We start from the raw sequence: 16,594 nt of genomic DNA, 5'->3' as shown, positions 1-16,594 counted from the left end.
CAGTGCTGGGCCAAATCCAGTCTCTCATGGACCCTTTTCCATATGCAGCTACTGAATGCATTTTGGCCCCAGTGTAGCTCTCTAAATCTCACTAGATAACTGTAGAGACCCCCATCCATGCATCATAGCATCAGTGATCCACAACTCAGAAAGCATACAAGAACAAAAATTTTAAATATTATAGCTTTCTCTGTCAGACAGATTTTGCCAAACATCAACTGGTAACCCACAAACCCAAAAATTCTTATTGACAAAAAAGTAAAAAATCCCATGTTCCCATCACTATTGTTTGTAGTTAGTGGACCATCAAAATGGGCATGGGATAAGGAACTCCAGTTTTTAAAAAATTGTAAACGAAGCTCAGTCCTAAAAGATTTACAACACAAATAGCACTAATAAAATTATCCTGTGAAGTGATTTTTAATGAAGTGGAGTTAATTCAAGTCATGTCTGCTAGGCATGAAAATGGAAAGCAATAAATAAAAAAAGGTGGAAGAAAACAAATGTGACCTTGATGACTCCTCCAAAGTCCATAATCACCACATTGGTTCCTTTCATCTCCCGGTGATGTTAATCTTCTGTTTATTTTGCTACTGTAATCCTAAGTAATTCTAAATTTACCCAGACATTGCCCTTTCAAATTGGGCTATGCCTGTTCTTTCTCACCTCACAAAAAGTAAAGGAAAAAAAAGTGGGGGGTGTGTGTGTGTGTGTGTGTGTGTGTGTACTGTTGGTGGTTAAATATCGAGTTGGGACTTCCTCTTTGAACAGTTGCTTTTTCCTCTTACACAAAGGAGATCTCATTTTGTTTGAGCCTGGATATAGTTGAAACCAAACCACACACCGAGAGGGTATGATGGCTAAGAAGCCCCCAAAACCAGCCCCTCGCAGGATCTTCCAAGAAAGGTTAAAGATTACTGCTCTACCTTTGTACTTTGAAGGGTTTTTGTTAGTCAAGAGGTCAGAATACCAGGTAAGTCCATAGATGATAATGTTAAACCAGCAGTTTCTGTCTTAACATAAAAGTAATTTCATGGTGATTTGATGTGATGTGACAAGGGCCTCCTTGTTTCTGTTGCTGTTAAACCCTCTTCCTTGGGGCGCCTGGGTGGCTCAGTCATTAAGCATCTGCCTACTACTCAGGTTATGATCCCAGCTTCCTGGGATCGAGCTCTGCATCGGGAAGCCTGCTTCTCCCTCTCCCACCCCACCTTGCTTCTGTTCCCTCTCTAGCTGTGTCTCTGTCAAATAAATTAAATCTTAGAAAAAAAACAAAACCCTCTTCCTTGAGCTCAGAAATATGGCAATTTTGCACAATTTAAAGACAACGTATGGCTTAAACACATACACGTATATATATCTGTATTATATATAACATTCTAATGTTAAGTTAGTAATGTAAGAAAATTTAATAAGCTACACTTCCAAAGAATTTATTTAAACATTACAGAAGATTTCCACTTAGAAGATAAAATGTTTCCTATATTTTTTCTGCAATTTACTAGTATGCTTCCACGATGACATGTATCATTAAGATAACATACTATGACTGAAATTAAGCATTTTGCTCCTACTCTCATTTATTTGAAGTTTACAAATAATGATAAAATTATCTTTTAATAGTAAACTTTTGTAAAAAATTATGAAAATGGTAAAATTGATACTGTTTAACATTATGCATAGTTATATATTCTAAAAACATTAACATAGTGACTTGAAAAGCTAATATGTAAGTGCAGTGTGGGTAATATATACACAAAGCTACATAAATACATTCACTCTAAGAAAATGCAAAAAGCATTTCGTATTTTTTTTTTTAAGATTTTATTTATTTGACAGAGAGAGAGATAGCGAGAGCAGGAACACAAGCAGGGGGAGTGGGAGAGGGAGAAGCAGGCTTCCCGCCGAGCAGGGAGCCCGATGTGGGACTCCATCCCAGGACCCCGGGATCATGACCCGAGTCGAAGGCAGACGCTTAACGACTGAGCCACCCAGGCGCCCATTTCATATTTTTTTATATGTAAAAATGAAAACTTATAATTAGTTAAAATCAGTGTTTTTAAAATACCAATTACGGAGAATTTGAAATTAATGAGAGAAATAAACATGAAAGTGCCTGTTATTAATGAAAAAGGAAATAATTAAGTTAGGTCAAATTTTATGAAATTTTAATACTAACAAAGTAGAAAAAAATTGTTTCAAGAAATGTCACAAGAAATGTTTAATAATGATAACAGGATATATTTTCTGAAGATTTATTAACAGAAAAATTGTGTATGTGAAAATATCTGTAATACCACATTCTGGTTTTTTTTGCAAAGACATGGTACCTTACCTTCTGTTATGGGTGTTAAATATATATTAGTAAATTTGGCAGCTACATTAGAATATTTTTCGTTCCTCCTTTATGCTTTTAAAGTGAATTCTATCTTGTTACAACAGGTTATCCACATAGTTACACTTTGCCAGGAAATTGGAATTGGGAAAACAAAATTTCTGATTTGTAATTTAAATTTGGTTATTCTTTAAATAGCTATCAAAGTATTTATAATAACTGCTTCTGATACTGGGGTTTTAAGAAAATATTTAAAGAAGGCATTCCATTGGTATGGTTAACAGAAAGAACAAGGATTTTAGAGAGTCAGTAAAATATGTCTTTACCTAATGGTTTTGCCACTTAAACAGCTTGTGATCTTGTACAAGTTATCCTATCTCCTTGAGATTCAATTTTCTCAAACTATAAAATGGAAAAAATATGACTTGCTACCCAAGGTACTATGCCTGGGACACAACAGGTGCTCAATTAATTTATTCATTCAAGCAATGTTTACTGTGTGTCTCCTATGCACCAAGCATCATATGGACTTCTAGAGAATATAAACATAACACGAAGACCCTACCTTCAAGAGGCTTAGTTTATAGTAAGGAGGGATGACTCCCTTACCTGATTGCTACTCTACCTTTTCTTAGAAAGCATGCTTTGAAATGGAAAGAATAAACTATAGGTATAAATAGTTCTGATAAAATTTGCTTGTGTTTCCACTTGAATTCATAGCAACGTATCTTTTACTTGTATGTCAAGGAGAAGAGAGCAAGAGGACAACAATAATGTCGATTTACAGGGTGGTTTCAAGGATTAAAGAGATAACATATAAAATACCTGGTTTACACTAAAGATTAGATTCATTCTCCTTCCATTTCATTATTTATCATATTCTTATTAATATACTAAAATCAGTTTTAAGTCCATAAGTACAGCTGACCCTTAAACAGCATAGGTTTGAACTGTGTGGGCCCACTTACATTTGGATTTTTTTTTTAATAAATACAGTACAGTGTTGTATATGTATTTTTTCTTCTTGATTATTTTCTCAATACCATTTTCTTCTCTCTAGCTTACTTTACTATAAGGATACAGTATATAATACATATAACATATAAAGTATGTGTTAAACGACTGTTTATGTTACTGGCAAGGCCTCTGGTCAACAGCAGGCTATTAGTAGTTAAATTTTTCTGGAGTCAAAAGTGATATGCAATTTTCAACTGTGCAGGAGGGTCAGCACCCCTAACCCCCCCGCATTGTTCAAGGGTCAACTGTTAATATGGCTCAAAGGAGAGCCACAGGGCTAGAGTGCTAGAAAATGAAAGGTGGGAGAAAAAGCTAAGGAAAATAGAGGGATTTCTAGGCAAGCAGCAGCAAAGTGCCAGGGAACCTTTGAAAGTGAGGGTGAGTCAGGGGTAATAAAAGATTATCTTTAAAGAAAATGGGCTAGAGGAAGTTGGGATGTTCTGCAGAACATTAAGTGGGGTCTTTGCTGAAGGAATTCAAAACATTTAAGCTAGAAAAAATATAACCGAGGAGTAACCTAGTCTGTAAGGAGATCACACATTTAGAGGTGTTTCTTAGCTGTTTTGTGACTGGGGTACTTTTAAGAATTTAAAGAATTTTGCCCCTAGGAAAAGGTGCCAACATATACTATTTTAAATATAATTCCAGAAAGTCCATGGATTCCAGGTCAAGAACCCGTTAAAAATACATAATCTTCGTGGGAAAGATAATGAAGGAAGACTTACTTAAGCCACAATACTAGAATTTTGGATTGATCAGGAAGATGATAATAAGAGCATGCCACGGCAGGAAACCAATGAAAACACAGTTCTTGCAAATGGGGAAAATTCTCATTTTTCTGGAACTGTTTAAAAAGAGAAAGCTCATAGTTTCTTCAATTTGTGATATGCTAAAATTAAGGACGATGTGTATAATATGTCTTCTTATTAGCCTGAACATAAGAATGTGGTCATCATAATAGTATCAAAATAACGTTTCTCTGACTAGTCCTCTAATTGCCACTAATTCATTGAGAAAAAATTTAGGGCTATCTCAGTTGTGCCCTTAAACATAGTTCTCTATGCTGGTAACCTCCAAATGTTTTAAACAACACACTCCTTTCAAGAAAACATTTTTGAGCACAGATCTCTAATATAAGAATATTAATTTATTTAGAAATTATGTATTGTACTCCTGTACTAATACTTCAAAAAAATATTTCATATATACAGAAAAGTTATTAAGAAAGATAAATGAAATATAATTAGATATCCTAAAAGTTTCTTCCCAGTGGGATTATCTTGCACACTTTTGGAGTTTATGTGCCCCACTTTGGAGACCACTATACAACATCCTTCCTTGAGCAAAGGTACTTGACTTGCTCACAGGAAAAAGAATCGCAACTTTTTATTGGGGACAGGGGATAGAGAGGAGCATAATTGGATTTTGCATGTAATCCATTTTTACTAGTTACATCAATAAGAAAAGAGCGCTGGAGAGCCAGGAGATATAAATATCAGTCCAATTATGGAAGCTGGGCAATTCCCTTAAATCTTTTAATCTGTTTCCTCTTTTGTAAGATAGATAATTACTCTCTTGTATAACTGAATGGGTTGTTGTGATGATCAAATGGACTATATAATAATGGGTATATTTTTTTGAGATACGGACATAAGATAGATACCATACTAGGCTCTTAATGTCCTGTTGCTCTGATTCTCACAGTAACTCTTCTGTGTAGAAATTATTTTATTTACTTCACAGGTGAATAAGCTGTGACACAAAGGTTATGTTCAAGGTTCCTCATCCATTAAGGAGGCTAGCTTGGATTTTATTGAAAAGCATTTGGCATCATGATGCCTCTCAAACTAAACTAATTCCATTTGATTGTGGGCTTCCAAAGGTTGGGGATGTCTAATCACTAGATTCTTTATCATATTGAGCTCAATAGTAGCTCAGTAGACTTTCAAAAACATTTGTTTAATTGAATAAAAATGAGATAGTGACCTTAAACTCTAAATGCAAGGTCAGCTAATAATTATGAAGCTAGCGATAAATTCAAAATCCCATTTCAGTTCCTTTTCTTCAGAAATTCAACACTAATTATTGCTAAAAAATAAAAAAAAACCTTTGTGTTAAATGTATTTCATTCAAAAATGTGTTCTTCAAAATTAATTTTTAAAAATATTTACATATCTCTATAGATATAAATATATACCAAGGTGTTGATTATTGAGATTGATATTTATAGATGCCTCAGATTGTACTGGTATGTTCATAAGAGCTTATCAGAAACTAAATCAAGACTGTGATCTCTGCATTCTGAATACAAGTTTGATCTGTTCTTAGGTTTGTAGCTGTGGTTGGAGTTCACAGGACCTACCGCTATTTGTAATCTTTCTTTTCCTCCAGGCTGCCTTCACTATCAATTCAGTGCCTTTGTTCTTACTTCTTCCCCTACTTAACAAACCCTCTTTAATCCTTTCCATGAGTCTGTATGTTTGTTTCCCAGTAAAACTCTTTTTTTAAAAAGATTTTATTTAGAGCTGGGAGATGAGCAGAGGGGAAGGGAGAGGGACAAGCAGACTCTGCACTGAGGACAGAGCCCTACACGGGGCTCCATCCCACCACCCTGAGATCACGACTTGAGCCGAAACCAAGAGTGGATGCTTAACTGACTGAGCCACCCAGGCACCCCAACCAGTAAAATTCTTATTTTTCCCTGATTAATTCTACTCTCTCTCATGACTGAACACCTCAGTAATTTTTCTTAGAAGCACAGATGGATGTCTGTCTGTATACAGAAAAAACTCAATAAACTTTGGCTATTAGTGATTTTAGTTTTTCTGTCTTATGGCAGGTTAATACTCATGAGGCTAATTAAGAAGATGAACAGAGTGGTACACTTTGACTTCAGGGTTTTCTCATGCTTTCTTTTCCTCTGAGAATCAGAGAATCTCCAGTTTGAACTTGAGTCTTAGATGCCATATTCCAGAAAACTACACAACTTGTGATTAGGTTCTCCAATTAAAGTGCCTGCATTCTGAGCTCTCCCACTCTCCCTCACCCCCAACCTAGTTCCAAAATACAGTGTAGCTTTGACTTGCTCCTTGCATTGCAGAGGCTTATCACTAGAGCAGAATGTGAAAGCCTTAAAAAGAAATATGATTTTTAAAAAAAGCTCCCCTCCTCAAATTTGAATTGTTTTATTATTAATCGAAAGTCAAGGGGCGCCTGGCTCAGTCGGTTGAGAGTCTGCCTTCAACTCGGGTCGTGATCCCAGGGTCCTGGGATGGAGCCCCATGTCTGGCTTTCTGCTTAGAGGGGAGTCTGCTTCTCCCTCTCCCTCTGCCTGCCACTCTGCCTACTTGTGCTCTCTCTCTCTCTCTCTGTCAAAATAAAAAAAATAAAATCTTTAAAAAAAAAAAAGAAAGAAAGAAAGTCAAACCTGGGGCGCCTGGGTGGCTCAGTCCTTGGGCATCTGCCTTCGGCTCGGGTCATGATCCCGGGGTTCTGGGATTGAGTCCCACATGGGGCTCCTGCTCAGTGGGGAGCCTGCTTCTCCCTCTCCCACTCCTCCTGCTTGTAATCCCTCTCTCGCTGTGTCTCTCTCTGTCAAATAAATAAATAAAATCTTAAAAAAAAAAAGTCAAACCTGATAATTGGGACGCCTGGGTGGCTCAGTCGGTTAAGCATCTGCCTTCGGCTCAGATCATGATCCCAGGGTCCTGGGATCGAGTCCCACATCGGGCTCCTTGTTCAGTGGGGAGCCTGCTTCTCCCTCTCCCGCTGCCTGCCGCCCCCCCTGCTTGTGCTCTCTCTCTCTGTCAAATAAATAAATAAATTCTTTAAAAAAAAAGAAAAGAAAAGAAAGTCAAACCTGAGAAAATTCAAGTATTTTTCAACAGAGTAACTAGATGCTCTTATGGGTTTTACAGAACATCTGACTGGTCATAGAGACAGTATATATATTAGCAACTTCTTAAGCCGAATTTCTCAATGTAGTTTTCTATTTCTCTATTTAAGACAATATGAAAGCACACTTTCATACTATTTGTGAATGGCAATGGGTTTCATTATCCTGGCTCACAAAATATCCTCCCTTTCTCATATATAATCCCATTGAAAAAGATCTATTTTGGAGATTTTTAGATGCCACCACTGTCACATACACACATAAAATCACCATTGTGCAAAAAACATATGGATAATTTAAAATGCAAAGTACCTGTTAATAATGTGAGTGATGAGGGCGCCTGGGTGGCTCAGTCGGTTGGGCGACTGCCTTCGGCTCAGGTCATGATCCTGGAGTCCCGGGATCGAGTCCCACATCGGGCTCCCTGCTCAGCGGGGGGTCTGCTTCTCCCTCTGACCCTCCCCCCTCTCATGTGCTTGCTCTCTCTCATTCTCTCTGTCTCAAATAAATAAATAAAATCTTTAAAAAAAAAATAAAAAATAAATAAAATAAAATAAAAAAAAGATTAAAAAAAATAATGTGAGTGATGAGACAATGCTTTTTTTTTTTTTTAAGTGGCTAACATTTATGGAACACTTGCTAAATCCCAGGTCCTATGTACTTTATATACAGCATTATTCCATTTAATCCTTAAACAACTCTAAGAAGCAAGAGCAGGAGGCTGGTGCCTACCTCTATTCTTGGTCCGTTAACAGTGCACCCTCATATAGGAGACACAGTCGTCACCATCATCATCATCTTTATAATTCAGGACTTTTAATACATTCACAAAGTTGCACAACATTACCACAATCTAGTTCTAGAACATTTTCATCATGCTAAAAAGGAACCCCATTAGCAGTTATTCCCACTTCCCCTGCTCTATAGATTTTTATATCCATTTGTGGGGATTTTTTTTTTTGTCTCCCAAGTATGAAGCCAACTAAAAATTAAGACAGAGGAATCCCACAAAGATCAGTTAGGTACTTTTATCATCAATAAAATCTATCGATATGTGGTTTAGATTTACGGCCAAAACAATGCTAACACTTTACCCCAGATTTAGGTAGGCTTGAGCTACCTTGAGTCACTCACTGACTCAGTTTAAGAGCCATAATGCTCCCCTCTTGGAGGCCCTTTGCCACATGGCAGGACCAGAGAAGATCGCCCACTCCCTCCCAGTAGGCTGAGCAGAGAGAGGATAGACAGGGGTTAAGTTGAGCATATTGTCTCCAACCTAGGTCAGTCCTACTGTCTGCAGAGGAGGTAATTCACTCTCTTGCACTGTGCAGGGTAGATCAGAGGGCATAAGAAGGCAGCAGAAAAACCAGGCAAAGCGCTACCGCAATGCCAACAACAAACACTTTGTATATGAAAAGAGGGAAATAAAAGATTTCTGATGGGGCTGAAGGCAAGGTTTGTTTTCTGGTCTTATTAAACTGCTTGACTCTGAGATGTGTCGGGTAAATACTGGGTATCTGGATTTCAGATAAGAGGAAGAATTTATTTGCCCAGTTTCATAATTGCTCCTTTGGGGGCCATCTATTGGCTGATCCTTCAATCTTATGCCCCTTAGAGTTGGCCTTTGTTAATTTGTTCTTGGCTCAGGAGGCATCAGCAGGTTCCATACATTACATTATAGCCAACTGTCAATTAGGAGGTAGGATGTTGTGGAAAGACCACAGGTCCTGGATGAAGAAACCTGTGCCACGTTCCAGCTCTGTCCCTAAGGTAGATCACTACAGTACTACCAGTTTGTTCAAGCCTCACTGTATGCATTTTCCCTTGAAATGTGACTTTTCTGCTCTTCCATCAAGAGATTGCATTTATTTTTCTACCCCTCGAAATCTGGGCTGGGCCATGCTTTGGTGAACGTGACAAAAGCACATTAGAAAGTACTCACACATTGGACCTTGCCCTCTCTTGTTCCTGGGAATCCTTCCGCTAGCATGTGGACAAGTCTAGTTTACCTGCCTGGAGACAAGACCCTATGGAGTGAGACTCCAGTTGTCTCAGTGGGGGATTTTCCAACACCAACAATCACTTCTCTGATTCTCTGGACACCAAGTAGGTGTTCAACAGTTCAGCTCAATTCTGACGCTACCTATCCAGACATAGTGCAGACCCCATGGCTTAATTAAGGGCTCGGTCCCACAGGGCTGCCCTCCACTTCAGTCACCAATTTTAAGTTCCAGGCCTCCCATACTTCTGATCAATTCACTATAAATCAAGAGTTCCTGGGGCACCTGAATGGCTCAGTCAGTTAAATGTCCAGCTCTTGATTTTGGCTCTGGTCATGACCTCAGGGTTGTGAGATGGAGCCCTGAGTTGGGCTCCATGCTTGGCGGGGAGTCTGCTTGGGATTCTGTCTTTCCCTCTTCCTGTGCCCCTCCCCCTGCTGGCTCTCTTGCTCTATAAAATAAATAAATAAATCTTAAGGAAAAAAAAAAAGAATTCCCATGACCCCTTCCTAAGATTTGATAATTTACTAGAATAGCCCACAGCACTCAGGAAGACACTTTACTTATATTTACTGGTAAGGGATACAAAAGAACAGGCAGATGAAGAGGTACTTAGGGCAAGGTCTGGAAGGGTCCCAAGCACTCATGCTTCTGTCTCTATTGAGTCGGGCCGCACTACCCTCCCAGGATGTGGATGTGTTCACCAATTAGGAATCTCATCAAATCACATTGTTCAAGAGTTTTTATGAAACTTAAATCTCCCAGCCCACCCCCCTTTTTGCCTAGAGTTTGGTGGGTGGGGCTGAAAATTCCAACCCATTAATCAGTTGTTCTTCTGGCCACCAGACCTAGCCTGAAGCTACCAGGGGTCCCATCCGAAGTCACCTCATTAGTATAAACTCAGGTATTATGTAAAGGGGCTCATTGTGAATAATAAAAACACTCCTGTCCCTCAGGAAATTCTGAGTTTTAGGCTCTCTATGCCAGGAACTGGGGAAAAAGACCAAATATGTTTCTGATTGTATCACTCTCAGTTCTGCATTCCCAGCTAAGACCCCAGGCAAGTGAGTGAGGCCACCCTAGACCTGCCACAGGGAAGTATGCCCAAAGAATCATCACCAGCATCAGCATGATGGGAAATAGAAAATGTTTCCTATTTTAGTCCGCTAAGTTTTAGGGCTGCGTGTTACACAGTAAAAGCTAACTAAAATAGCACCTTATCAGGCATGAAGAGAAAGGGAGAAAGTAGTTCTACTAAGAACATGAGAAAGATGGTTGTTTTAATTCAAAATGAATTTAATCTTGAGCTTCCGGGAGCCAAGGCAAATAAAAACAAGATGGGCTGTAGAGTTCCCATTATTTGAGAAAAGACGTATATAAATTCTGAAGAGGTGACAAACATTTTCTGGTAAAAAAAAAAGGATAAACGATATGTCAGTATTAAAGAGACCCAAAATACCATAATATATAAAAAGTATCTTCACATTTTATAAGCAAAAGAAAAAAATTTCATGTAATTCCCTTATATTAATCCTCAATATAAGTCAAGATAATCCAACGTGTTATAAAAACTGAGCTTATTAAACCCTAAAGGAAGGAATGATCAACATGTCTATGAAACTGGAATTTTTAAAAACGTACTTTTGGAAAGAGCTGCGTATGAAGGTAAGTCTTAAGATGTGGAAGGATTTTATTCTCGAAATCCCCTTGCCATTCTTTCGTAATACAGCCATTCTTCATATAAAATGTAAATTACCCTTATTTAAATAAATTTTCACTTGAGTGAAATGAGACTTTAAATTTTTTAAACTTAAAAAGTTGTATTTCTATAGAACCCATAATAATGTGAATGTAGCAATAATGAAATATTCACCACATGAATGAAATTTGGACTTCAAAGTTTAGTTTTGATCATGTTAAATTATTTTTATGATTATGAACTGTTCACATTGCCTTTATTTATATAAACATATACTATTTATAGAACTCAAACTACGAGCCATGTACTCTGCTAAGTGCTTTACATTTATCAATCCATTCAATCCTTTCAACTGTTCTGGAATGTAGATATTTAATGCTTGTCCTATCCTGCCCCTTTAAATGACCCCTTTTACAGGTGCAAACTTCCACTGAAACCTACATAAAAAGTCAAGTGTCTTAAATCAATGGGGAAAATTTTGAAAAATGATCTATTTAAACACAAATCAAATCACATCCTTACCTCACACCTTATGCTAAAATAAATTTGTAAAGGATTTAATCAAGAGTTAAATGTAAAATTAAGCCATAAAATTAGGTGATTTATCTCAGGATAAAGAAGAACCTTATATCAAATAGCAATTAAGAAAGTTACAAAGAAAAATATTAATAGGAAAATAGGTGAATATATACCAATGAAATAATGCTTATAATTTTTTTTCCACAGGAGTATAAACATTATTGGACAGAGTTGAGAGGAACTACACTTTTCTTTTATTCTGACAAAAAAAGTCCAACAGTAAGTAGTAAAACATATTCAGCTGATTGAATTTTTCCTAATATAGACTTGTCATATAGTTTTATTCATTTGGGGTTTTCTGTCTTCCGACGTAAATATATTCTAGTAAAACCAATTCAAATAAGAACTTTTGTTATATCTGTGGGAGCTATCAGGTATAAGACCTATGGTAAAATTTCCAGGGCATCTCAGAAGAAGGTATAAACTCATGTCTTTAACTTTGCATTTTTTTTTCTTTCGGATGCCAATAATAGAAACAGCTGAAACGTGAAATTTTTATTTTATTTTTTTTAAGATTTTATGTATTTATTTGAGAGAGAGAGAGAGCACAAGCAGGGGGGAAGGGCCAAGGGAGAGGGAGAAGCAGACTCCTTGTTGAGCAGGGAGCCCGACGCAGAGCTCTATCCCAGGACCCCGAGATCATGACCTGAGCTGAAAGCAGACATTTAACTGACTGAGCCACGGGGGTGCCTCGAAATGTGAGAACTTCAGCCAGATATCTGGATACAACTTGTTTAATGCCAAGGGATAGCCTAAATTTCCCCAGCTTTTTACCTTGCTCTAGCATGCACTAATGATCTGAAAAGAACTAGATAACCCCCAAAGCCTTATAACATATGTCACAATTTAATTTTCCTAGGGAGACAAAAACATAACCCACTATAGAGGACTTCTAAGAGCTTAAGCATGAGAATAACAATGAAGAGATTCTAAGACTTATTTATTAGTAGTAATTTCAAATAAGTGATTTGTATTTCACCTTTCCCACAAAAATCGAAAACTGTGTATTTCATTTTTTCCACAAATAGCATTTTAGTGCCAAATGCTTGCCTACCTTGGAATGCAGTGCCCTTAGGAGATTTTATGATCTGGTCACTTGTTTATTTTTTTTTTTAGATTTTATTTATTTATTTGACAGAGAGAGACACAGCGAGAAAGGGAACACAAGCAGGGGGAGTGGGAGAGGGAGAAGCAGGCTTCCCACTGAGCAGGGAGCCTGATGTGGGGCTCGATCCCAGCACCCTGGGATCATGACCTGAGCTGAAGGCAGACGCTTAACGACTGAGCCACCCAGGCGCCCCTGGTCACTTGTTTAAATATAAACACTTTGGACCGTGGATGTAGTAGCCCACAGTTCTTAGAACGTCATTATTACATGTCCAGATCTAGTGAAAGGAACAGAAAAAGAGCCTTTGTGATGTATTCCAGCTGCAGGCATTTCAGTGCCAATTGTGGTAAACTCACCAGACGTCGTTTCAAAAAATAAACAAAAAACACACTTAAAATGATCATCTTTCACCAGAGTTCTGGATAGATCTGTGTAAAGGTGTTTCCAAACACCATAATAAATTTTAACAAAATGAATTCTTCTGTTGTGCCTTCCTACTTCCTATGGATGTCAGTAAACCCGTGACAACCCCTGGTCTACACCGTGTGTAGCACAGGTAAGTAGGAGAGCAAACAGGTACTGCTCACTTACTCCCTGGCAGGAGGCGGTACCGCTTAGTCACGGCAGCCTGCTCTTCAGGCTGACTGCCTGGGTGTTTACGCTGGCCCTGCCACTGTTAGTTGTTGGTTCTCAGGCCAGTTACCAACCTCTCTGTGTCTCAGTCTATCAGACAGGGAAGTGGTAGGAAACAGATGACATCTCAAATTGGGCATTTTTTTTTTAAGATTTTATTTTTAAGTAATCTCTACACCCAACGTGGGGCTCGAACCCCCGAGATGAAGAGTTCATGCTCCACTGACTGAGCCAACCAGGCACCCCGCAAATTGGGCATTTTTGAAGAAAGTTTAATGAAGATGCTATATTCAAAGCTGTGGACAGGATGTAGGAAAACCACAAAGGGTAGAACAGAACTCTGAGGCTAGTAACAGTACCCTTCTATCACGTCCAGCATATGAAAAAAAAGTGGGAGAACAGTGAACAGAGGTGTGCGAAGGTGAGTGCATTGAGAAGAGTATGATCTTTGACTGAGGAAACAATTGCATAGGATAATAAATAGCTCACTCTCCTCAGTCTTCTGATCTCCTGCCAGTGTCAACCAGGGTCCCACCCAGTGGGAAGTCAGATGTTGTCCACATTAGTCTCTCTCCTGGTGCGTAGCACTGTGCAGTGAAGGGATAAAAGTATACCTAGACGGCCAAATAAAAGATCTTGTCCAACACGCTTATTTTCACATCTCTAAAATTAGGATGAAAAGTGTAGCCCATGTCATGAGGTTATCAAAAGGTTTAAACAAGGTAGTGAAGGTAAGGACTTAAGAGAGTAGCTGGCACAGAGTAAGCAATCAAGCATTTTATTATTTTTTTAAATTTTTAAAAATTTTATTTATTTGAGAGAGAGTGAGAGTGCACAAGCCAGGGGAGGGGCGGAGAAGCAGGTTCCCCGCTGAGCAAGAAGCCCCATGTGGGACTCGATCCCAGGACCCTGGAATCATGACCTGGAATCATGACCTGGAATCTATTCGGCGGATAGTTGGGAAGAATTTAAAGCTGCCTTTATTTGAAAGGCTGTCAGGAGGTCATGTGAAAGAGCCTGTGAATTTGTTTCATGTTATTGCAGAGAAAGGGGACTGGGACCAATGGATGGAAATTCTCTGGAAGAAAAACTATGGCTTAATATGAGGAAAAGCTTGCTAGCAGGCAGAGTGGCATAGGAGGCCTGAGTTTCCTGTTGTTTGAGATATTCCAACATAGACAGGATGGCTACATGGAGGGATACCCTGAAGGAGATTCAAGCATCAGAGGGCAATAGATTAGACAGATGACCTTTAAGGCTCTTTTCAACACTACAATTAAAAAAAAAACAAAAAAGGGTGCCTGGGTGGCTCAGTTGGTTAAGCGACTGCCTTCGGCTCAGGTCATGATCCTGGAGTCCCGGGATCGAGTCCCGCATCGGGTTCCCTGCTCTGCGGGGAGTCTGCTCCTCCCTCTGACCCTCCCCCCTCTCATGTGCTCTCTGTCTCTCTCATTCTCTCTGTCTCAAATAAATAAATAAAATCTTTAAAAAAAAAAAAAAAACAAAACAAAAAAAAAAAGATGTAAGTTCCTTTCTTCTAAGCAATAGATCAGTTTATAGCACTCTATCTAATTTGGCCACTTCTTCCTCTGTTGCTTCCTCCTTTGTCTCAGCAAAATTCATTTAGCTTAATCTAGACAATCTATCAGAAAAAGATCTTGTGTAATTTGAAATTCTATCCTGCTTCCCTTATACCTTCCCTTCCATTTTAAATTGCTCTTTGTTCATTGAAAATAAATAGGCCAACCCAAATTACCCTTAACTTCATCAACATAGGAATAGGTCTGGAAAAAAATTTACTTACTTATTTTTATGCCTTACTTTATTCAGAAAAATAAAATAAGGAGACCTACAAGAACATAGCAAAATAAGTTATGTTGGGCAAAACAGAGGAAAATAAAAAGAAGTCAAGAATGAGGCTAATTCAGAAAAAAATATTATGCCATAAAAACTCTACTGAGCTTACTGGAGGTGGTTTTGATCTAATATTAGAAAGCCAGTTGCATACAGACCAGTTGCATACAGACCAGTCCATATATACCAATTGTTCAGAAGAAATTTTTTTTATTTATTTTTCTTTTTTTTTATTATGTTATGTTAATCACCATACATTACATTCTTATTGTATTGAGATAAGATAGGAATTTCTTAATAGGATCCTCATAACCAGTGGCATGTGAAAAATGTCAAATAGCATTCTGGAAAAAATTGTGTATATGAATATATGTACATAAGTCTATTATAAATATTACTGATAAAAAGAATGTGTAGCACACAGTTAAAAAAATAAAATACACAATATTCTTTATTGTAATTTCCATATAGGTAATTGATTCCCATAGAATACTTTCAGTGATTTTTCTGAACTTGGATCCATAGCCAACTATGATTGCAATTCAATCATGATTTGACAGATGGAGTTGTTTCCCAAACTGCTGTTTCCCTAATAAATTTATTGTCATTAAATATGACATTTGACATGAATGTTGGCTGATATTTTTGTTTACATTAAGGAATAAGAGGAAAGTAAAGCAATAATTATGTATGTCACCTCTTTGTCAATGACATGGGCAAGTTCTTTGCTGAGTAACAATAGTTTCTGAATTATGGAACACCCTCTATTTTGTCAATTTTTTGTTCTGTTAATAATGAAAAAGTTTCAGACACAACAAACTTTAAAGTTTGACCTGCATTATTAACATTTTTCTCCTTCACTTTCTTATGTCTCAACCAGAGCAGAGCAAACTGTGGCCCTTGAGCCAAATCTAGCCGGTGGCCTGATTTTGTACAGTCTGAGCTAAGAATATTTTTTACATTTTTAAAGTATTCTATTAAAACAACAACAATAGGAATTTGCAACAGAGACTCCATTTGGTCCACAAAGCCGGAAGCATTTACTATCTAGCTTGTGCAGGAAAAAAAAAAAAATTGCTGGCCCCTAGGACAATTAAAGAGTAAATCAAGCCCTAATTTGTAAGATTTGCCGATTTCCAGGATGTAAATACTTCCACCATAGCTGATTTCAACCTATGAATGTGACCTCACTGAATTGGGAAGAAAGGTACAGTAATGCACCGTTAGATGGTATTTCCATCAAACAGAAATGAAGATGTAAATAACCTCAAGAGCATAGTAAATACTATTTAGTAATACAACTAGAAAATAATGAGTTTTGTGGGGTGCCTGGGTGGCTCAGTTGTTAAGCGTCTGCCTTCGGCTCAGGTCATGATCTCAGGGTCCTGGGATCGAGCCCCGCACAGGGCTCCCTGCTCCACTGGAATCCTGCTTCTCCCTCTCCCACTCCCCTGCTTGTGTTCCCTCTCTCACT

At 38.0% G+C, this 16,594-nt stretch overlaps 1 protein-coding gene across 2 annotated transcripts in view; it reads left to right on the top strand.

The window, feature by feature from the left end:
• The first annotated feature begins 784 nt into the window (after positions 1 to 784).
• Positions 785 to 16,594, top strand: part of STAP1 (signal transducing adaptor family member 1) — a 34,904-nt gene continuing 19,094 nt past the window's right edge. For both annotated transcript variants that reach the window (XM_081812316.1, XM_081812317.1), the window contains exons 1-2: positions 785 to 973; positions 11,673 to 11,744. In XM_081812316.1, coding sequence (XP_081668442.1) covers positions 854 to 973; positions 11,673 to 11,744 — 192 coding nt within the window. In that variant the 5' untranslated portion in view covers positions 785 to 853. The remainder of the gene's footprint in view (positions 974 to 11,672; positions 11,745 to 16,594) is intronic.

Source organism: Leptonychotes weddellii, chromosome 2 (assembly GCF_054177405.1).
Source record: "Leptonychotes weddellii isolate Sample4059 chromosome 2, ASM5417740v2, whole genome shotgun sequence".
NCBI lineage: Eukaryota > Metazoa > Chordata > Mammalia > Carnivora > Phocidae > Leptonychotes > Leptonychotes weddellii.
The sequence above is the reverse complement of the archived record's forward strand: the minus strand, read 5'-3'. Positions and strand labels throughout refer to the sequence as shown.